This window comes from Diadema antillarum, unplaced genomic scaffold (genome assembly GCF_040938485.1).
Source record: "Diadema antillarum isolate AM-2024a unplaced genomic scaffold, OU_Dant_1.0 seq00001349_RagTag, whole genome shotgun sequence".
In the NCBI taxonomy this organism is placed as follows: Eukaryota; Metazoa; Echinodermata; class Echinoidea; order Diadematoida; family Diadematidae; genus Diadema; species Diadema antillarum.
In genome coordinates this window covers 575,207-599,345 of record NW_027272114.1, presented here as the reverse complement: position 1 = coordinate 599,345, position 24,139 = coordinate 575,207, and the positions used below count along the sequence as shown (strand labels likewise).

Genomic DNA, 24,139 nt, shown 5'->3' with positions numbered 1-24,139 from the left:
ACAGACCAGAAGTCAAATCAATCATATCATCCACATTACCATTAAACAAATTTTGTTGTATCATTGCAGTCTTGTTCCTGAAATCTAAATCTTGACTGTCAGTTGTCATTGGTTCTTTGACAAGGAGTACTTGAATTTAACGTTCAAGAATGATTTATAGCTGAGTCCATTCGTTGTTGTACACTTGTACTTTATCGCTATTTCTGAATCAACTTCTTAATCTGAATTGCGAAGTCAAAGAAATCTGATTATAATGACTATAATTTCACTCTAGATAGATATTACTTGGAAAAGTATCCAGTTTTACTATTTTTGATGAATTTCAACAAAATACCAGATGTGGTCCCCATGGTAACATCAAATGAAGGCCCAGTATAGTCCGAAGTGGTATAGCCACTGTTCCAGGTCCAGTCGAAATCATCTGACTGATCCTGTGTGTATCCGCAAAGGTTCTCTTGCTCGAAGTCACACTGATGTAGAGCTGGGAGAGGACACATTGGACCACACGTCATTCGACCATTACATTTATTATTATTAAATGACTACTAAATTTCTTCTTTACATTTGGCACATGTCTATGTTTTCTTCCCTACACCAATAACACGATGGTATGAAAATGAAAGTTAATAAGAAAAGAAAGAAAAGGCATATTTCAAGTTGAAATGGTAACAGCCATTTAAATTACATAAAGATGGACTAAGGCCTATAGGAACAGTGTGAAATGAAGACTTGACGTGATAAGATCTTTATAAGTGGCGGTTTTTTGTTTTTTGTTTTTGGTCATTTTCTTCCTAGTTATAGCCTAAAAATGTGTAACCCATGTGATAAATCTGAATACACAGTTTCGTTGTACTTTCGATTTCAAGACTTTTGGAGATTAAATGTAATGTCCGCAATATAAAATATGCTTATGTCCCTCTACCACGATGGGATCATGATTGTACAATATGAAATCTTATCATCCTTCACCCTTTTATTTCAATCAATCATGTTACATGAGAAATGTGCTTAGCATTTTCCCATCATTGTTACGTTATGGAACATCTGTAATGTTTTCAAAGCACCGAAAGTACATTTTACCCTCTGAATTATCACAGGAAAAGAGATCGTATAGTGACTTCTGTACTAAGCTTCCAAGTGTGCTAATTTCGATATACTGCCTTTATGATAACATCAGTACCTCTGCACGGTTCCGCCACAATGCTGATATCATCAAGTGCCATGTCGCTCCTGTAATTATCTCCGATTACACCTTGAAACACTATCTGTAGAAGAGCGAAATGTTAGAACAGAGCGACGGGATAACGTCTTCCATGGGTGACAATCATACAGTATGAAGTAGCTAAACAGTGGCGTAAAAATAAAGGAGCGATAATCCTTCACATTTACTCAAGCCGGTGCTGGCAGGTTCTGTTCAATTTCTGACACAGACACAGACAGACAGACAGACAGACACACACACACACACACACATATGCATATTGATATATATATATATATATATAAACCCTTCAAAAAAAGTTAGGAAATCTGACTTCAATTGTAAATGTATCCAGCTTGTAAGCACTATACAATACATGCTTCATATAAATGGAAAGAGTATTAAATTCTCTTTAAAATGATATCCTACTCATTATGATTATGCAATCAAGTAAAAAACTGTACTCAAATGTGTCTGATAAGGTCTGCATTAAAAAGTTGCAAAATGAACAAAAACTGTCCTTATGAAGAAGAATGGTCGTGAAGAGTACATAAAGAACATGTTCTTTTGTTCTCAACTGGTCAGCCATGAAGGCAAATTTCAATAGGCATCTTAACTTCTCACTCAAGTTTTCAGTGGTGCCATGCCAGGCAATTTTGATAGCTCATCAAGTTTTATGGTTGTACATCATGCCACCTGTAGGCAATGTTCAAAAAGCCCGCGCATGTAGGGCAAATTGAAGCCGAGATGCTTGAAAAAGATAACGCAAAACCACATAGAGCGTGACATGTGCGCAACTTTCTCGAGAGAGAGAGGGCATCATTTAAATGGGACTGGCCTTCATGCAGCCCCGACCTCAATCCCATACAACATTTTTAGGATCAACTTGGTCGAGCTGTGGGGAAGAGGGTTACAACTGCAACGACATAGGCAGGACTCCGTCAGATACTGGTTGACGCTGCCGCAAATCAACAGCATGAGGACACGGTGCCAGGCGGTGGTGCAAGCACTCGGCTCGTCCACCAGATGCTAAGCCCCGATCATGTTTATTGACAATATAAAGACAAAGTAAACACTAGAGATTGTAATTTGTCATTACTGACAAATTAAGGTGATCCGATTTTTTTTAATCAATGATTCGAATCATGATCGCAATAGGCAAGACCATACAGGTTTCATCTGTGTTTAGAGACATTGGCCGTGTCATGTTTGGATTCTCATTTAGAAAAGGGAGTCATGTCTGCCATCTTTGGTACTAATTCTGTATACACTAGATAACGAAGATACAGCAACAAATACATATGACCTTTGACCCACCTTTACACTCCCAAGATGGCATCTGAGGAAAAAGTGGTTATTTTGTGAAATGATTCTCACAATATGGTCTTTGCGTGTGCAAAATATGGGAAAGATAGGACATGTATTCCCCAAGACACAAGATGAAACATTTATGACCTTTGACCCTATTTTACATACCCAAGATGGTGTCCGATCAAGTAGTTGTAATATTATGAAATAAGGTACGTGACATGAACTAAACAGGTGCAAAACATGGAGGTGGTAGGGGCTGTTTTTCTTGAGTTATTGCAAAGAAAGTTGCACAAAGAAAGAAATATCTCAATACATCGAAGATAAGCTTTAATTTCAACCAAGTTTTTAACATGATTCCGACATTGTATGAAAAAACAAAGACACACTCTCGATAGCGTAACGTCTCAGCTACAACATAATAAAATCTGGGAGAAATTCACTGATGGGTAAGTGAGCTAGTGCTCGATAAAGACAATCATGTTAATTGTCACATTTAAAAAAATTCCCTCCCATAGAGATAACACGTCATAACGAAGATAAAGAAAGAAGTACATATGACCTTTGACCCCAATTTGCACAGACAAAATGGCATCTGAGCAAAAAGTGGTTATTTTGTGAAATGATTCTTGTAACATGGTCTTTGCGTGTGCAAAATATGGGAGAGATAGGACATGTATTCACCAAGATACAGGATGAAACATTTATGACCTTTGACCCTAATTTACATACCCTAGATGGTGTCCGATCAAGTAATTGTTATCTTATGAAATAATGTACGTGACATGAACAAAACATGTGCAAAATATGGGATTAATAGCCATTGTTGTTGTTCATCTATTGCACAGAAAGTAGTAGAAAGAAAGAAAAATAAAGAAAAAATTATGTTAATCTTATAGAAATTTGAAGGAGAAGCATGAAAAAATCAGAAAAAGGAAAAGTTAGGAAAGGAGATTAAGACTAATTAAAGAAAAAGAAGAAAAAAGTGTTTAAAAAATTTAAAAAAGTATTGGCAGGGGTGAGCCTCGAACAAGGGACCTTAGGATTACTAGTCGGATGCGCTATGCAATGACCTATTTCATGCTCCATAGGCCCTGTGTATTAAGCAAAATGACGTTGCATCGAAGCCACGTGCCATTTTTCAACCAAGTTTTTCGACGTGATGCCGACGTCGTACGAAAAAATGGAGGGCACATTAACGATAGCCCAAAGTCTCAGCTACAACATACTAAAATCTTGGAAAAATTCACGTAAGCATAAGTGAGCTAGTGCTCGAAAAAAATAGTCATGTCAATTTTCACTGCCAGAAAAACTGCTCTCCCATAGAGATAACACGTAAACTGGTCAAATTTTACAAGGATACTTTCAATACATTTTTACGAGGTGATGACGTTATCCAATCAAAATGTTGTTTTTACATTAATGGAAGAACATTTCATAAGCTACATCATACTGAAATCTGGGTGCAAATTGGCGAAATTTAAGTGAGATACGCTCGAGTGAATTTGAAATTTGATGACGTCATTTTGAAAATTTACTTTTTTTACTTTATTAAGAAATTAGATATCTTTTAATCATTTTGTCAGCATAGCCAGCCCATGCAATGACATGTACAACTCATCAGCTTTCAAAATATGTAAAGAAAATGGGGGGTCACCGTTCATCCTGACGAGTAAAATCAGATTTAAAATCATCGGTTTTTTGGCATAGTTGCACTGTATATCGCCATTGACGCGCGCGCGGAATTTCAACTTTGATTGGCCCGTATGACGTCATATTGAGTCAGATTGACTTGAAACTTGGTAGAAATATACCTTGACATTTCAGACATCTGATCCGTGTAAAGAAATTGGAAATTTTTATTGCATATGAGCTGTGCGTGCGTATATGCGCGCGCGCGTACGCGTCCGTACGATTTTTTCAATTTTTCAAAAAATGCTCCAAATGCTCTGAAACGTGTGCAAAAAAATTTTGAGCTCGATTTGAGCATACAAATATTTCAACGCGCGCGTACGCGCACGTTTTAAGGTATAGATGATTTTTTTAGAATATGAGTAGAATGCGTTTAACTTGAAATATATGTGACGTAAATTTCATTGAAAAACTCCATTCCATTAATGAGATATAATTGAGAATGTGTTTTCATATAATGACGTCATAGTGACGTCACGGTCGACTGATCACTTTGATTTTAGTTCGATTGCCGTCTTTGTGACACGATACATACATGGTATAAGTTTGAACTTGATAGGCATAACACTTTTTGAGCTAACCTCTGCACAACTTTTGGGGAGAAATAAAGAAAGAAGAAGAAGAAGACTAGAGATTGTAATTTGTCATTACTGACAAATTAAGGTGATCCGATTTTTTTTAAATCAATGATTCGAGGTCTGATCGCAATAGGCATGACCATACAGGTTTCATCTGTGTTTAGAGACATTGGCCGTGTGATGTTTGGATTCTCATTTAAAAAAGGGAGTCATATCTGTCATCTTTGGTACCAAATTCTGTATACACTAGATAACGAAGATTCAGCAACAAATACATAATTTAGGCATGGCCATACAGGTTTCAAGTGTGTTTAGGGACATTCGCCGTGTGATATTTGGAATCTCATTTACAAAAGCGAGTCAGACCTGCCATCTTTGGTACCAAATTCCGTATACACTGTAACGAAGATACAGAATGAAGTATATTTGACCATTGACCCCACTTTGCACAGCCAGGATGGCATCTAAGCAAAAAGTGGTTATTTCGTAAAATGATTCTTGTAACATGGTCTTTGCGTGTGCAAAATATGGAAGAGATAGGACATGTATTCACTAAGATACAGAATGAAACATTTATGACCTTTGACCCTAATTTACATACCCAAGATGGTGTCTGACTAAGAAGTTGTTATTTTATGAAATAATGTACGTGACATGAACTAAACATGTGCAAACTTTGAGGGTGATAGACGCTGTTTTTCTTGAGTTATTGCAAAGAAAGTTGCAGAAAGAAAGACATATCTCAATACATTGAAGATAAGCTTTAATTTCAACCAAGTTTTTTAACGTGATCCCGACATCGTATGAAAAAACGAAGGGTAAAATACGATAGCCCAAAGTCTCAGCTACAACATATTAAGATCTGGGAGCAATTCACCGAAGCATAAGTGAGCTAGTGCTCGAAAAAGATAGTCATGTCAAATTTCATTTGCAGAAAAACTGCACCCCCATAGAGATAACACGTCATAATGAAGATACAGAAAGAAGAATATATGACCTTTGACCCCACTTTGCACAGACATGATGGCATCTGAGCAAAAAGTCGTTATTTTGTGAAATGATTCTTGTAACATGGTCTTTGCGTGTGCAAAATATGGGAGAGATAGGACATGTATTCACCAAGATACAGGATGGAACATTTATGACCTTTGACCCTAATTTACATACCCAAGATGGTGTCCGATCAAGTAATTGTTATTTTATGAAATAATATACGTGACATGAACAAAACATGTGCAAAATATGGGATTAATAGCCATTGTTATTGTTCATCTATTGCACAGAAAGTAGTAGAAAGAAAGAAAAATAAAGAAAAAATTATGTTATTTTTATAGAAATTTGAAGGAGAAGCATGAAAAAAATCAGAAAAAGATAAAGTTAGGAAAGGAGATTCAGACTAACTAAAGAAAAGAAGAAAAAAAGTGTTTTAAAAAATTAAAAAAAAAACTGGCAGGGGTGAGCATCGAACCAGGGACCTTAGGATTACGAGTCGGATGCGCTATGCAATGACCTATTTCATGCTCCATAGGCCCTGTGTATTAAGCAAAATGACGCTGCATCGAAGCCACATGCAATTTTTCAACCAAGTTTTTCGACGTGATGCCGGCGTCGTATGAAAAAATGGAGGGCACATTTACGATAGCTCAAAGTCTCAGCTACAACATACTAAAATCTGGGAAAAATTCACCGAAGCATAAGTGAGCTAGTGCTCGAAAAAGATAGTCATGTCAATTTTCTCTGCCAGAAAAACTGCTCTCCCATAGAGATAACACGTAAACTGGTCAAATTTTACAAGGATACTTTCAATCCATTTTTACGAGGTGATGACGTTATCCAATCAAAATGTTGTTTGAATATTAATGAAAGAACATTTCATAAGCTACAACATACTGAAATATGGGTGAAAATTGGCGAAATTTAAGTGAGATACGCTCGAGTGAATTTGAAATTTGATGACGTCATTTTGAAAATTTACTTTGTTTATTTTATTAAGAAATTTGATATCTTGTAATCATTTTTTTCAGTATCGCCAACCTATGAAATGACATGTACAACTCATCAGCTTTTAGAATATATCAAGAAAATGGGGGGTCACCGTCCATCCTGACGAGTAAAATCCGATTTAAATTTGGCGGTTTTTTGGCATAGTTGCACTGTGTATCCCCATTGACGCACGCGCGGAATTTTGAATTTGACGGGCCCGTATGACGTCATATTGAGTCGGATCGACTTGAAACTTGATAGAAATATTCCTTGACATTTCGGACATCCGATCCGTGTGAAAAAACTGAAAATTTCTATTGCATATGAGCTCTGCGTGCGCATATGTGCGCGCGCGTACGCGTCCGTCCGATTTTATCAATTTTTCAAAAAATGCTCCAAATGGTCTGAAACGTATGCAAAAAAAAATTGAGCTCGATTTGAGCATACAAATATTTCAACGCGCGCGTACGCGCACGTATCAAGAGAAAATGTAAATTTTGAGAATATGAGTAGAATGCGCATAACTTGAAATAAATGTGACGTAAATTTCATTGAAAAACTTCATTCCATTAATGAGATATGATTGAGAATGTGTTTTCATATAATGACGTCATAGTGACGTCAAGGTCGATTGATCACTTTGATTTTAGTTCGATTGCCGTCTTTGGGACACGATACATACATGGTATAAGTTTGAACTTGATAGGCATAGCACTTTCTGAGCTAACCTCTGCACAACTTTTGGGGAGAAATAAAGAAAGAAGAAGAAGAAAGAATCCGTACGGATACAGAAGGTGATCCGAGAGGATACTCGGATCACCTAACTAGACCCGGAATTTGTCAAGACTGACAAATTAGGTGATCCGATCTTTTGAAAATCAATGATTTGAGTTTTGATCCCAATATAGGCATGACTATACAGGTTTCATCTGTGTTTAGGTATATTGGCTGTGTGATGTTTGGATACTAATTTTGAAAAGGGAGTCAGGTCTGCCATCAATATTCATGACCATACAGGTTTCATCTGTGTTGACGGGACATTGGCCGTGTTATGTTTGGATTCTCATTTAGAAAAGGGAGTGAGACCTGCCATCTTTGGTACCGAATTCCGTATACACTAACGGAAATACAGAATGAATTATATTTGACCTTTGACCTCACTTTGCACACCCAAGATGGCGTCTAAGCAAAAAGTAATTATTTTATGAAATGATTCTTGTAACATGGTCTTTGCGTGTGCAAAATATGGGAAAGATAGGACATGTATTCACCAAGATACAGGATGAAACATTTATGACCTTTGACCCTAATTTACATACCCAAGATGGTGTCCGATCAAGTAGTTGTTATTTTATGAAATAATGTACGTGACATGTACTAAACATTTGCAAAATATGGGATTCATAGCCATTGTTGTTCATCTATTGCACAGAAAGTAGTAGAAAGAAAGAAAAATAAAGAAAAAATTATGTTATTTTATAGAAATTTGAAGGAGAAGCATAAAAAATCAGAAAAAGATAAAGTAAGGAAAGGGAGATTAAGATTAACTAAAGAAAAAGAAGAAAAAAAGTGTTAAAAAAATATTGGCAGGGGTGAGCCTCGAACCAGGGACCTTAGGATTACGAGTCGGATGCGCTACGCAATGACCTATTTCATTCTCCATAGGCCCTGTGTATTAAGCAAAATGACGCTGCATCGAAGCCTCGTGCCATTTTCAACCAAGTTTTTCGACGTGATGCCGACATCGTATGAAAAAATGAAGGGCACTTTAACGATAGCCCAAAGTCTCAGCTACAACATATCAAAATCTTAGAGAAATTCACCGAAGTATAAGTGAGCTAGTGCTCGAAAAAGAGAGTCATGTCAATTTTCACTGCCAGAAAAACTGCTCTCCCATAGAGATAACACGTAAACTGGTCAAATCTTACAAGGATACTTTCAATCCATTTTTACGAGGCGATAACGTCATCCAATCAAAATGTTGTTTCACATTAATGAAAGAACATTCAATAAGCTACAACATATCGAAATCTGGGTGAAAATGGGCCAAGGATAAGTGAGATACGCTCGAGTGAACTTGCAATTTGATGACATAATTTTGAAAATTTACTCTTTTTATTTTATTAAGAAATTTGATATCTTTTAATCATTTTTCAGGCATCGCCCACCCATGAAATGACATGTACAACTCATCAGCTTTCAGAATATGTAAAGAAACTGGAGGGTCACCGTCCATCCTGACGAGTAAAATCCGATTTAAAATTGACAGTTTTTTGGCATAGTTGTACTGTATATCGCCATTGACGCGCGCGCGGAATTTCAACTTTGACGGGCCCGTATGACCTCATATTGAGTCGGATTGACTTGAAACTTGGTAGAAATATTCCTTGACATTTCAGGCAGCCGATTAGTGCGAAAAAACGGGAAATTTCTATTGCATATGAGCTGTGCGTGCGTATATGAGCGCGCGCGTACGCGTCCGTCCATTTTTTTCAATTTTTCAAAAAATGCTCCAAATGCTCTGAAACGTGTGCAAAAAAAATTTGAGCTCGATTTGAGCATACAAATATTTCAACGCGTGCGTACGCGCACGTTTTAAGATATAGATGAATTTTGAGAATGTGAGTAGAATGCGCTTGACTTGAACTATATGTGACGTAAATTTGATTGAAAAATTCCATTCCATTAATGAGATATGAATGAAAATGTGTTTTCATATAATGACGTCATAGTGACGTCACGGTCGACTAATCACAATGATTTTACAAGATTTGTCGTCTTTGGGTCACCATACATATATGGTATAAGTTTGACATTGATAGGCAATGCACTTTCTGAGCTAACCTCTGCACAACTTTTGGGGAGAAATAAAGAAAAAGAAGAAAGAATCCGTACAGATACAGGTGATCCGAGAGGATACTCGGATCACCTAAAAAGAAGAAGAAGAAGAAAGAATCCGTACAAAAACAGAAGGTGATCCGAGAGGATACTCGGATCACCTAACTAGAGATTGTAATTTGTCATCACTGACAAATTAAGGTGATCCGATTTTTTTTAATCAATGATTCGAGTCCTGATTGCAATAGGCATGACCATACAAGTTCCATCTGTGTTTAGAGACATTGGCCGTGTGATGTTTGCATTCTCATTTAGCAAAGGGAGTCATATCTGCCATGTTTGGTACCAAATTCTGCATACACTATAACAAAGAAACAGCAACAAGTACATATGACTTTTGACCCACCTTTGCACTCCCAAGATTGCATCTGATGAAATAGTGGTTATTTTGTGAAATGATTCTCGCGACATCGTCTATACGTGTGAAAAATATGGGAAAGATATAAGGACAGGTATTCACCAAGATACAAGATGAAACATTTATGGCCTTTGACCCTAATTTACATATCCAAGATGTCCGATCTAGTAGTTGTTATCTCATTAAATAATGTACGTGACATGAACTAAACATGTGGGGTGATAGGGCGTGTTTTTCTTGAGTTATTGCAAAGGAAGTTGCAGAAAGAAAGAAATATCTCAATACATAGAAGATAAGCTTTAATTTCGACCAAGTTTTTTTTTATCGTGATGCCGACAACGTATGAGAAAACGAAGGGCACAGTTATGGTAGCGTAAAGTCTCAGCTACAACATATTAAAATCTGGGAGAAATTCACCGAAGGGTAAGTGAGCTAGTGCTCGATAAAGACAATCATGTCAATTTTCACATTAAAAAAAATTCCCTCCCATAGAGATAACACGTCATAACGAAGATACAAAAAGAAGTACATATGACCTTTGACCTCAATTTGCACAGACAAGATGGCATCTGAGTAAAAAGTAGTTATTTTGTAAAATGATCCTTGTAACATGGTCTTTGCGTGTGCAAAATATGGGAAAGATAGTACAGGTATTCACTAAGATACAGGATGAAACACTTATGACCTTTGACCCTAATTTACATACCCAAGATGGTGTCTGATCAAGTAGTTGTTATTTTATGAAATAATTTACGTGACATGAACTTAACATGTGCAAAATATGGAAGTGATAGAGGCCGTTTTTCTTGAGTTATTGCAAAGAAAGTTGCAGAAAGAAAGAAATATCTCAATACATCGAAGATAAGCTTGAATTTCAACCAAAATCTTTGACGTGAACCCGACAGCGTATGAAAAAATGAAGGGCACACTTACGTTAGCGTAAAGTCTCAGCTACAACATATTAAAATCTGGGAGAAATTTACCGAAGGGTAAGTGAGCTAGTGCTCGATAAAGATAGTCATGTCAATTTTCATTTCCAGAAAAACTGCACTCCCGTAGAGATAACACGTAAACTGGTCAAATTTGACAAGATTACTTTCAATCCATTTTTACGAGGTGATACCGTTATCCAATCAAAACTTTGTAATTTTCTGTTTGTAAGAACATTAAATAAGCTACAATATACTGAAATCTGGGCGAAAATTGACAAAGGACTAGTGAGATATGCTCGAATAAACTTGAAATTTGATGACGTCATTTTGAAAATTCACTTTTTTTACTTTATTAAGAAATTTGATATTTTTTGATCATATTGTCAGCATTACCACCCCATGAAATGACATGTACAACTCATCAGCTTTCAAAATATGTAAAGAAAATGGGGGGTCACCGTCCATCCTGACGAGTAAAATCAGATTTAAAATTGGCGGTTTTTTGGCATAGTTGCACTGTATATCGCCATTGACGCGCGCGCGGAATTTAAATTTTGATTGGCCCGTATGACGTCATATTGAGTCGGATCGACTTGAAACTTGGTAGAAATATTCCTTGACATTTCAGACATTCGATCCGTGCGATAAAACGGGAAATTTCTATTGCATATGAGCTGTGCGTGCGTATATGCGCGCGCGCGTACGCGTCCGTCGATTTTTTTTGAAATGCTGTAAATGACCTGAAACGTGTGCAAAACAATTTTGAGGTTGATTAGAGCATGTTTAAATTTCAACGCGCGCGTACGCGCTCGTTTACTATTAACGTGACCAAATTTTATGAAATATATCAATAGACCTTGACTTGAACTATATGATATCTTAATTTCATTCAAAAATTCCTTTCCATTAATGAGATATTGATGTAAACGTGATTTCAGATAATGACGTCATAATGACGTCACGGTCAACTGATCACATTGATACACTAGATCTGTCGTCCTTAGGACATGATACATACATGGTATAAGTTTGAAAGTGATAGGTGGGGGACTTTTTGAGTTAACCGCTGCACAAGATTTGAGGAGAAAGAAATAAAGAAGAAGAAGAAAGAATCCGTACAGATACAATAGGTGATCCTAGAGGATACTCGGATCACCTAAAGAAAGAATCCGTACAGATACAGAAGGTGATCCGAGAGGATACTCGGATCACCTAATAAAGTAAACAGAAAATAACGACAAAATGAAGACAGAGTTGGAAAGATGAAACTCTAATAAAATCAAGACCATGTCATTTCACCTCTTTATGTCTTTGTTGCGATTAATGTGGCAAGGTTCTGTGAGATTAAATGGTTTGAGTCAAGATCGTTTGTGTGTGTGTGTGTGTGTGTGTGTGTAATGTTGTGTATGTGTGTGTGTTTCTCTGTTTAGTTGAACGCATACATACATGTTTCACTCCATAAAAATGCGGATGTTACAGTAAATGAACACCAAAGAAAAAGTGGGGAACTCACTCATCACAAGGAAACTGCATTACAGACGTCAAAACTTGGGCCATTTTGCAACTTTTCAATTCTGACTTTACCTCATATTTGTAAGCACTGCACCTCCATGTATACGATAATCATAATAAGTATGGCATCATTTTAAAGAGAATTAAACAATCTTTGTGTGGCACTGAGCATAAATAAATCATTTCTAAGGAGAAATGAAAAATGGTTGATTAAACTCAGATTTCCACATTTTTTTAAGGGTTTATATATACAGTGTATTGTAACAAAATGATATTTATTTTGTGTGGAGTGTGGTGCGTTTCACTTGGAATTAGTATAAGACCATTGTCAAAGTGAAATTTGGATATAAGAATTCAGTAACACAATGTAGTCGTGGTTACTTTGTGCTGATTTATACATGTAACAAGCTATACATTGTAAAAAAGGTGTTTGAATTGTTCCTTTAAGTCAGTCTTCTGTATTGATGATTATTTGTCAATTAGTGGTTTTTGTGGAGATTCAGATAATGATAAAAAGAATGGATGATAAGTCCAGCGATAATTCCTACAGTTAGTTCAAAGTTGTGTTACAGAGGTTTGACACATACATTTAGCATTGTCTGTGTATACGTGTGTATACAGGTTGGCCATATGACACATTTTAGACAATTAACGTTGATTAATGAGTAAACACGATCAGTTATGGGACTGAAAATGTTGTTGATGTTTGATTTAAATAATCTTTATCAAATTGTGAAGAGTTTAAAGGGATAAATTAACACTGTGTAAAAATAAAGAAAGAATAAAGGAAATTTTAGGGGAATTGATAAGCATGTCTATAATAATTCAGCACAGGTAATATAAGCAACCTCATTTTCAATCCGTAAACCTCTCTTTCAGCACTTCAAACAGAGTGTGGTGAGATGCCATTGGACCTAAGAAGGAAAATGTTGAGTTCGAAATTTTTAGCAAAGTTAAAAAGCTACCCAGTAAATCCACCCAATCAGGGAACCCATACTTCCTTGCTGGCAATACGAACTTTTAGATTTCAAAGACGAATCTCCTTTTATCAAAAGAGTCCTTCATCTCACTCGGGAAACTGAAAGCCGCATGTCAACCCATGCAAATGTACCACCCTGGCTCATGCCTCCCCCATTAGTATCCACCGAACTCCACGACGAAATAGAAAAGAAACACACCCCCACCGCAGCCATAACGAACCTAACGCTCAACATTATTCACGAAAAATGGAACAAATACACCCACATCTATACAGATGGATCAAAAGACCAACACCAGAACACCAGCGCAGTAGTATACATACCAAAGCACGAAGTAAAAATCGCTCATAAACTTTCACCAATTTCAATATTCCGAGCTGAACAATTAGCTATAATATTAGCATTAGATTGGATTGAAGAGAACAAAATAACCGACTCAGTTATTTTTTGTGATTCTTTGAGCGTTTTGTGTGACCTGAAAGATTCAAATACATCCCCTTTTACCATTGAGATTAGACAGAAATTATACGCATTAACAAAACAACAAATCAAAGTCAATTTTGAATGGATCCCCTCCCACTGTGACATCAGAGGGAATGACAAAGTCGATACGTTAGCAAAAAACGCGCTGAAAAACACTCAGGAAACGGAAGTCTGTAGCAGCATAAGTGAGACGAATATTATTAAATTCAATCATTATATGAAACAGTGGCAATTACAATGGGAAAACTCGGAAAGAGGTCGATTTTTATTCCACATACAACCAAACATAACGCAAATATGTAAAAGTAATCTGTATTGCAGACGTGATGAAAACATTCTTCACAGATTAAGAGTAGGAAGCTGTTTACTGAATGAAACATTGTTTAAATTAGGAAAACATATTGATGGTAAATGTTCTCAGTGCGGTACATTAGAAACGGTGCAACATTTCCTCTTAGAATGTCCGGGTTATAAAGAATACAGAAATCAGTTGCAAAGTTATCTTGGAGTAAGTAATCTTACTATAGGTAATATATTGAATCATCCTCAACAAAAATATATCATATGTTTTGTTAGATGCACTGGTAAATATTGGATATTATAGTTTGTATTGATATGTTAACACTAGTTGTTTATGGAATAGCATGCATAATGATAAAAGTGCCCGGTGTGTATGCCTCAAAACCAAAGTCTGTTCCAGGTTGACAGCAATTTGTTTTAATTAACCACAAAAATAAAGTTATTTATGCTAATACAAAGAAATAAAATATTTGCCGGGAGCTGTTGCGCAGCAAGGACACAGAATAAAGAGCGCCATCAAACGACTTCAACCAGCAGTGACGACGTGACACACACGAACCAGGACTCGACAAGCCAACCCATACACCCACCCCAAGCCTCAGCCCAGTCAGTTAGCCACTGTACAAGCACAGCTGCAAACGCACCGTACAGAGTGGCGTAAATAGTGAAGTCTGACTGAAAAACGCCAATAAACTCAACAACAACATTCCGTAAACCTTCATGCATGTAATATACAGGCACGTTACTCTGCCCATACTGTCAGTGCCAGGCAGTGGAGAAGAGAGGCTGATCCTCGGGCTAGCATTGTCTTTCTGTCTTGGTGCTCGGTTTGACTTGAGAATGTGAGGAAATTGAATATGTACACTCTATGTCTGTAAATAAACAAGTTGGTGTTCCGGTACGTCGCCTCTGAAGTTGTGATGAATTCGTGTGCAGTATAACGTACTGGTGTAAGTATTGGGTGGAATGAATGCTGGTGGGACTAGGATGGCAACCGGTGGCTCGGGAGCAGAAGACAACTCATCCAGCAGCCTGTGCGAGCATTCTCGAGCGGGCTTTGCTGCATCGTGGGATAATTGAGTATCCAGAACGGACGTCGGAGAACGAAGTTCAGTACTTTGGAAGGAACAAGTACGTCCGACGTACTTCCAGAATGGACGTCGGAGAACGAAGTTCAGAACTTTGGAAGGGACAAGTACGTCCGACGTACTTCCTGAACTGACGTCGGAGAACGAAGTACAGTACTTTGGAAATGAAAAGTACAAACGACGTACCTCGGAGGACGACGTACTCTAGAAACAACGTCGGGAGTGAGAGTGAAAATTCACTTGTCAGTGTGTTGGGTGAATTAGATGTGAGAAGTGAGAATGTGCCTTTGAATCAGATGGTGTGAAGTGCAAGGTGTAGACTGGTGACGTACAAGTGGTGGGAAACTTAAGGTTTTATCCTCTTCATAGAGTGATTGTATATTTCGATCAAACGGACGGTCTGCTCGGTCTGCATAAGTGCCAAAGCCCCGTTGTTCGCTACAATATATACATATATATATATATATATACAATAGTATACTTCTTTGTCAACTTTATTGACAAAGAAGTTCTCTTTACAAGATATCTTCACTATGGATCTGAAGAAATTAAACGTTGGCATGCTATAGTCCTAGAACGTTGCAGGCAGTTTATCGAAACACATCATTTGACACACATCATACAACGAAAATAGTTGCTCTTCAGAGGGACGTTGTCAAACGTACCTGAAAATCCTCTGTGGACGTGTATTCTGCCTGTCCTTGATACCAATTATCATCCAGAGAATTACTACGAGTCCAGAACACTTGAAGGAGATCACCGTGCACTTGCGATCTGACGTTCAGCGTTCCCATGTCCGAGCCGTACATATGATACCAGAAGTAGACACAAACGGTTCCCATGGTTGCAGCCGGGATGCTGGCCGACTCGAGTGAGGAATATTTCCTAACCCTTCCATTTGCCTCAGTGTAGATATAAAAGCCCGTTCCTGAAAAAAAAGAAGAATGTGTTGTGTTCCAAGATGTGGCTGTCAACAGTGGCGTAACTACAGGGGGGCATGGGGGCACGTGCCCCCCCCCCCCCCCTCCCCCATCCGCTGGTTTAAAAAAAAATAACCAAAATGGTAATTCAAGGGTTAGTACATTGCTTTTGAAATCGACATGAAAGGATGATCATGAAATCATATATTTTTTCCATGATTTCCTTTAACCATAATAAAAGGGGTATAATATGTGACCGTGCACCTCAAAACGAACATAAAGTCGCACACACTGATTTGCGTGAGGACTGAAAATAAGTGAAATGGGTCACCCTAGCCGAACTTGACTTGTTCATATTTTCTGAAAGAGCGGGTCTTCTTTTACATTATGCTAAAATTTGGTATCATAAAACGGGCAGGAAAGTGTGTTTTTTAGCAGTTTATCTCAAACATTTTTGGTAGAATAGTGTGATTAGGTGTGTTTTTAGAATTCCTTTTCATTTCTGAAAAACCTTGTCCACACTCTTCACTTTCAACTCTAATAACTTTTGAAAGGATAATGCTACTGCTTTGAAAGTTGGCATTAATTATGGACAGAATGTGTTAATGAGGCATGTTCAATTTCAGTTTAATCTGATAATCCCTTCATTGTTGTTACTCTGGTGGTTAACTTCCTGTTTTTTGTCCCATTCATCGCACAGCCAGCACGGTTTGGTAAAGATTAAGCGCTTGAATAGACACTGTACTTCAGAGCCTCTTTTCTCAGTTCACACTTTTCCTGAGTTTGTGCTTTCTTTCCAATATGTAGATAGGTTAGAAGAGTCCATTTGATTTGAGTTATACATCATTTTAAAGGTTAAAGTCTGCTCTTTCAGAATATGGTCTTAACTAAAAATTCATATCTGGCGACTTTTTGTTTGTTTTGAGGTGCAGGGTCACATATAGCGTGAAACATTGTTCAAAAAGCCTAGAGCCGACAAAATATTGTGATTCAGCGTGATTCCTGGTTGGCATTCTGAATATAAGCGGGATGTGCGCAGTGTACTCAGAACATCCGAACGGCAAAAAGAGTCGCTGCAATGTTGCACAATAATATGATGTAGAATGTACACCTTTGTACCTTCCGCTCGCCCACGAAGTATTTATACAGTGTTTTTCCTAATTATTGTACATATATGTTGTTCTATAATTTGTCTCGTATATATATTACATGAATCTTTTGCAAACGTTTGAACAATATCATTTCATCACATGTATACTTTGTACTACGTTTTTGATTTTCGATGATTGGAAATAAACTATGATTGAATTGAAATTGAATTGTTATATCAAAGCTAGATCATTGATTTTGCAGAGTTACTTTACATACTAGTCTATATTAAAATGCCTTGCATTGCCAATAATAAGACTTGACCTGGGCTATTTCCTAACTTTTCCATGTACATAAAACACACACACACAAACACAAACAATTAGGGGATGCTCTAAAGTGCAGATTTTGGACATCCTTCCCCCGCTTGGTCACTTCGACGCCCCCTCACTGGTCATACCTCCCCCAATCATGAACATAAACCGACACTCTTGACTACCAGTGGCGGATCGGAGGGGGGCGCACCGGGCGTCCCCCTACCCCTCTAATTTCCAAAGCGAAAGAATATCGCTAAAAACGGCAGTTTTTGGACTGTAAAATGTCAAAATTTTCAAACTCGCTCACTTCGCTCGCTTGCATTTCATCGTTATGCCATTCTCCTGATGTTGTTGACAGTAATTGCCAGCAGTTGTGCCCGATGCACCCCCCTTAATTTCCAAAGCGAAAAATATAGCTACAAACGGCAGTGTTTGGATTGTAAAATGTGAAAATGTTCAAGCTCGCTCTCTTCGCTCGCTCGCATATAATCGTTATGCCATTCTCCTGATGTTGCTGCCAGTAATTGCCAGCAGTTGCGTCCGATGAACGCTCATCCCCCTTAATTTCCAAAGCGAAAAAAAAAAATATAGCTTACAAACGGCAGTTTTGGGACTGTAAGTGTAAAATGTCAAAATTTTCAAGCTCGCTCGCATTTAATCGTTATGCCATTCTCCTGATGTTACTGCCAGTCATTGCCAGCAGCTGCGCCCGGTGCCCCCCCCCCCCTTAATTTCCAAAGCGAAAAAATATTGCTACAAACGGCAGTGTTTGGCATGTAAAATGTCAAAATTTTCAAGCTCGCTCGCTTTTAATCGTTATGCCATTCGCCACTGGCAGTCAGCATGAAATGTCATCTCTGACCCCAAATATTCATCTAGGCCTAAATCATGCAATGGAACAATATAATTCATTAAGCTATGCAGGCTACACATTGTGCATAATCACGCATAATCATAAGAGCACTTAGAGAAAACAAAATATCATTCACGGACATCGTCTAATTACTTCTTGTTACTTATGTTGATATCCAACGGCGTCAATCCGTACTGAGGAGTGGGGGGTGATCGGCGATATAGTCACCATCACCACGATTACAAGCCCATAACCGGACCCTCGCAGCCTTGGGGGGGGGGGGGGGGGGGGAGAGGGGGAAAGAAGCTTGATGCCCCCCCCCGCACACACACACTTTACAGGGATCGAATGTCCCACTCTTTTGCATGAAATATAAAGTGGGAGGGAAGTGGCGGCAAGTTCTTGTTTTTGTTTGTTTGTTTGTTTGTTTTGCTTGCTTGTCAGCCGACATTCGGTGGAAAATCAGATCTTAAGAATATGAAGACGTTTTTGTTGTTGTTTGTCTTGTCTTTTGACTTTCTTTCTCCTAGACTGACAGGCGATTTTGACCCCCCCCCCTTTCAAAAGTGTAGGGAAACCCTGAATTCCCAAATAAATTCAATCAAATGGTAATATGGATCTCCATTTCTTTGTATGTGATAATGTAGTAGATATTTTCCTGTAGCTATTGTATTCAAATATTCAATTTTCTTGATTTAAGTCAATAAAGCAATCATCCGTAGGGCATCGTTCCGTTTTAATGATGGTGGGTAGGGGAGGGACTTGGAGTTGGAATATCTGTGCGAGGGAGCGGAGCGACCGAGCGGGGGAGGGGGAAGTGCTAAAATCATGGAATTTAGCTCTTATTCCGAGTGTGCATCATCTGTGTGTGAGCGTTATTAGAATTAATATAAAGCGATCTGAAGCACACTTTTTGTGGAAAATTCGGAAATTGTCATTCCCAAAAGTGTACTAAGTCTATAGAGGGGACCAAGCAATGGGAGGGTGGCCATATTTGAGGGAGCTTTTTTCAGTTTTAGAACTGAAATTCAACAATCTGGTGCACACTCTTGTTGAAATATCTGGAAATCATTTTGTCAATCAGAGAAGGTGGGAGGGGATAAGCCCTATTCCCCCTTCCTATCTCACACAAGGGAGATTCTGTACATTCTGATTGCATTTAAACTCTTTGGTGCACACATTTTGTGGCATGTCTATGTTCAAAGTGTAGCCACAGTCTATACTTGTATGGATGGGGCGGGGGGGGGGGGGGGGAGGCGGGCGAGCCAGGAGAAGGCATGGGCGAGTGCTATTAGTATTACCACCCTTCCCGTACGAGGGAGCTTTTTCCTTTTATAAAATTGAAATTGAGATATCTCGCATACGCATATTTGATGGAATATTTGGGAAATTAAAAAAAAAAGTTATCCGTAACGGGGGAGGGGGATATTCCCCTTGTACATGAAGTTAGAGTTCGAGTTTTCGGAATATAAGTGATATTGCAGTCTGGTGCATTCATAATTATTCAGATTTCTTTTTTAAATCTGAAAAGTGTACTAAGGCTAGGGAAAGGGTCACAGAGGGGAGGGTTTCGTAGGGCGGTACCCCCTCCCAAACACGAGAGATTTTGCTCTTTTTTTTTAAAATTGAAATCCAGCAATCTGGTGTACACTTTAGATAAGATTTGGACAAAACGCAAGAAAATTTTCCTCATTTCAGGAATTATTGGGGGACAACCCCCCCCCCCCTAGTCCTCCAGGATCGTTGTCCCTGTATACGAGTGGGCTTTTGCATTCTTAGAATACAAATATGAATGAAAAATTTTGATCGAAAATTCGGAAAGCTGCGTCAATTCCCAAAGTGTACTAAAGTTTTTAATTGGAAACAAAGCGGAGGAAGGGTTGATTGAAAGAAGATAAAATATCCCCTACCACCCGCGGTGGATCTTTTGTGTTCTTTTTTTTTGTAACTGAAGTGACAGACCCGGTGCACGCTTAAGATAAAACATTTGGGAATCTGTCAATCTAAAAAGAACAAAAAAGAAAAGGACATAAAGGGGAGGGGGTATCCACCTCCCAAGCGGGAAAGAGATGTAAAAAAAGTAAGAACATTTCCACATCTCGGGGGTTACGAGAAGGAGCAAAATGATATGTTTGCCCCAATACTTTTATGGGGGAACCACCCCCTCCCCCATCGACATCTCTGCATACGAGGTAGCTTTTGTAAGTGAAAGATCTGCTGCACACTCTATGATAAAGTATTATGAAATACGTCAGTAGCGGAGCTTTCGCATTTCAATGATTGCAATTCAGCGATCTGGTGCATAGTTCTGCGGTATTTGGACAATTTTCCACAAAGAAAGTTCGAGATCTGTCCTCATCTCGGGAATTGCTTAGGGACAAATGATTTGTCTGCCCCCAACATTTCCGTAGGGGCGGGGCAAATGCCCCTTTGCCCCCCCCCCCCCCCCCCCCGATAGATTCGACGTCCTTGATCATTCCTGTGTATGCCCATAGATGTATCCTGACTGAGTCATTGGAGTCATCATCGTTTCAGGAATTATTCAGGAAATGGAGGGGGATTCAATTATGATGGGATAGTTTTTGTTATTGTTTGTTTGTTTGTTTGTTTTCGTGCATAAGACGATTGCAGATGGTCCCGAGTTGCTCGCGTCAAAGCATGTTTACATGTAGGCCTATACTATTTGACGTTGTCAACAACTAAACCATACCTTATGTTGGTATTACTTTCTTCGCGAGCGAGCGAAGCGAGGGAGCGCTTGAGAAAATTATGTTTAGTTTTTCTACAAGATAGAATACTGTTCAGCTCTGTTACCTGTCTGAACTGAGGCGGGCGAACGAACGTCATGCAATATGCCAAAATTGATACAATCACATTTCTGCTTCCTCCATTTTTTTTCCTCAAATTTCAAGGGGGGATGATTGTACAGGCCATACCCCCTCCTCCATTTCAGGGGGGATTCATCCCCCCATCACCCGGGATTTACGCCCATGTTGATATCCCTCTACTTTCATTCACATTTTGCGTATATGTTTGTGGTTATGTGGAGTTGGCGAAGAATGAATGAAACAACTTTAATTTGACTATTGAAAGAAAAATCTAACTGACGAAATATGATTTATTTCCTTTTATATATTGAGCTTTTACTGGCATGACGTGAAACCCATAATCTTTAAAGAATGTTTACGCTTTTATTTTGAAATAATCATTTATCATTGCCAATCAGAGATACCTTCGTATTGTCTCGATATGTTCCCGTCATCTGTCTATTTGCTATTTATTTTATCATACAATACGGATTTTGTTTTATTTGGGATGATAGCTGACTTTACCTTTGAGACTTCCGTCAAATGATAAAGGAGTTTAAGAAATGTTTGTCTCTCTGTAGGTCCGTTATCAAAAATTTTCATGTACCCGGGGATTTGTTTATCCTAAATAATCACGTTCGTAAACAGGAAATTAAAATAGGGTTAGTTTACATCTGAAAACAGGGTTTGTCAATCAAAATCTTTACAAAATTGCTCCAGAAATACAGCGTATTGAAAAAGACAGATCGTACTATTAAAGAGGCCTACAGGTCTATGTATTTTATGTTAAGCTATTTGCTGTTTTCATTACTCTTGAATTTGTACGACTATATGTAACTTAGTATTTAACTAAGTATAACTTTTTTTAATTTCATGTCGAGATTAACTAAACGTTATTTAATTTGGTACTCACCATATTTTTCTGATTATTGGAGCCATTTAAAAAACCATATCTGTATCCTCTTTCCGCTGTCGGTCTATAACGAATCTCCGGAATCAAGGACCTTCAGAATAACGAGGTGTTAATAACGAACCGATTGATGTACACAAAAGTATGACAAATTTTGATTCAGAGTAAGGAGACTGCATACTTGAATAAACTTAAATGTTTTGTAAAAACTTGAGAAAGACTCAAACATACCATTGCCATAGGTGTGGTCTACCTGAGGACCAGTGCCGCTGGTTGGAGTTGGACCACTGCGTCTCTGCCAGTCGAAATCATTATACCATGGTTGTGTAAACTTGCAAAAGTCGACTTCGAAGGCGCAGCGGTAGTCGCCTACAACAGTAAAACGTATTCAAATATTCTCTGTTAATATTTTATTCATTTAAGGTAGTTTCGGTATGGAGGGGAAGGAGGGGTTCATGGGTCTCGAACTTGTGACGTGCACCCAGGAGGCTTACCGTGCTCAAGAGAAGACGAGTGAAGAAGACAGGTAGGTCTACTTAAAAGGCTTTCTTCTTACGCAAATAGAAAGTCTTTCGCCTGTGTTATTTTCATACATGTAATCGCCTGTCTTCTTAAAGTACCGCTTTTTCAAGAAACTATTATCTATCATAACCATTACATGTCATGAGTAGCCCGCTCTCAAAGAATAATCCCCTTTCTTTCTATGTATACCTCTTTTTCACTTCTGAGGAATATAACTTCATGTTTATAGACTTTCACGATGATTATTTTTCGTCAACGTTACCTCTATCAAAAGAAAAAATATATATACATACATATATATACATATATACCTGATACCTATGTGGATTTGACGCCTATTGTCCCAAATGCCAAAATGGCAAAGTTTAGTCTCTCACCAGAGACTCACTTCCTCTTGTGTGTTCTTGTGTGTGTGATGTGTGGCATGTTATGATCCGTACTGTAATACCCCATTTCACAGAGATTCTTTTTTTTTTCTCATCGCTCACGCGGCGGAAGGGATTGTTGTCTCCGGTCACCCACCAGAGTGTATTGAATCGCAGTGTGATGAATCCAACTTTTTTTTTTTGTCGAGTATCAGGTGAGTGTCAGACATGTCGCGCATGATCCTCATCTGACGATCTTGCCTCATCAGATCACCGACCGACTTGTCTGACACTGAGTGACCGACGAGAAGAAATCTCTGTGGAATGGGTGTATAATAAGGAAGCGAGCCAAATGCCCGCTTGCCCCTATGCTTAAGAAGTATGTCCTACTCACTGAGGGGTGGCAGTGTTGGTAGTACTGCGGTTGTCGAAGCGGTACTTGGCGCTGCTGTCGTCTCTGCAGTAGTCTTCATGGTATGTCGAGTTTCCCATTGTGACCAGGGAGTTGTTGAAGGAGTCTGGTCTGTTTCTAAGGGTAATGCTGATAACAAAAATGAAATTTGGTTTTACATGTACATCTTTGATACTGGCAAAATGACTAGTCCGCGAAGGAATGTCAGTGTAAAGGTTTTGAGGGAATGAGACTTAATGGTACCACGAGCTCCACGTCTTCTTCTGACTGCATCGTTCTCATATTTTTTTTTCATGCGGGCGAAATGGTCATTACATTTGATTGTACCTTTTGGCTTTTCCGATGATATCATAATAAAGGAAGTTTTATATCTGTTACACAGAAAACATCCTCATGTAGCCTAGTTCCAGTTAATTGAATCAATTCGAGGAATAATTAACGTCAGAAAGCGGCGATTCAAATTCAACTTTTTTGACAAGTCATGGAGCGCCCTTTACCAAACTTGAATACATCGATTGATTGACACGGGTCTTTGTGAAAACGCAATTACTCTTCTACCATGTCTCTTCTTGTTTTGTATCATTCACTGTTTATGACCCGTTGGAGAAACAGACCCAAACCTATTACTCAA

At 38.4% G+C, this 24,139-nt stretch overlaps 1 protein-coding gene across 1 annotated transcript in view; it reads right to left on the bottom strand.

Annotated features, from left to right (window-relative positions):
• The window catches only part of LOC139708575 (MAM and LDL-receptor class A domain-containing protein 1-like), a 130,925-nt gene extending 107,337 nt beyond the window's left edge, over positions 1–23,588 (bottom strand). Inside the window, exons 1-5 of the mRNA XM_071620513.1 lie at positions 23,516–23,588; positions 22,441–22,578; positions 15,979–16,241; positions 1,181–1,265; positions 335–481 (exon numbers count right to left, since the gene is read on the bottom strand). Coding sequence (XP_071476614.1) covers positions 335–481; positions 1,181–1,265; positions 15,979–16,241; positions 22,441–22,578; positions 23,516–23,588 — 706 coding nt within the window. The remainder of the gene's footprint in view (positions 1–334; positions 482–1,180; positions 1,266–15,978; positions 16,242–22,440; positions 22,579–23,515) is intronic.
• Between the last annotated feature and the right edge of the window lie 551 nt (positions 23,589–24,139).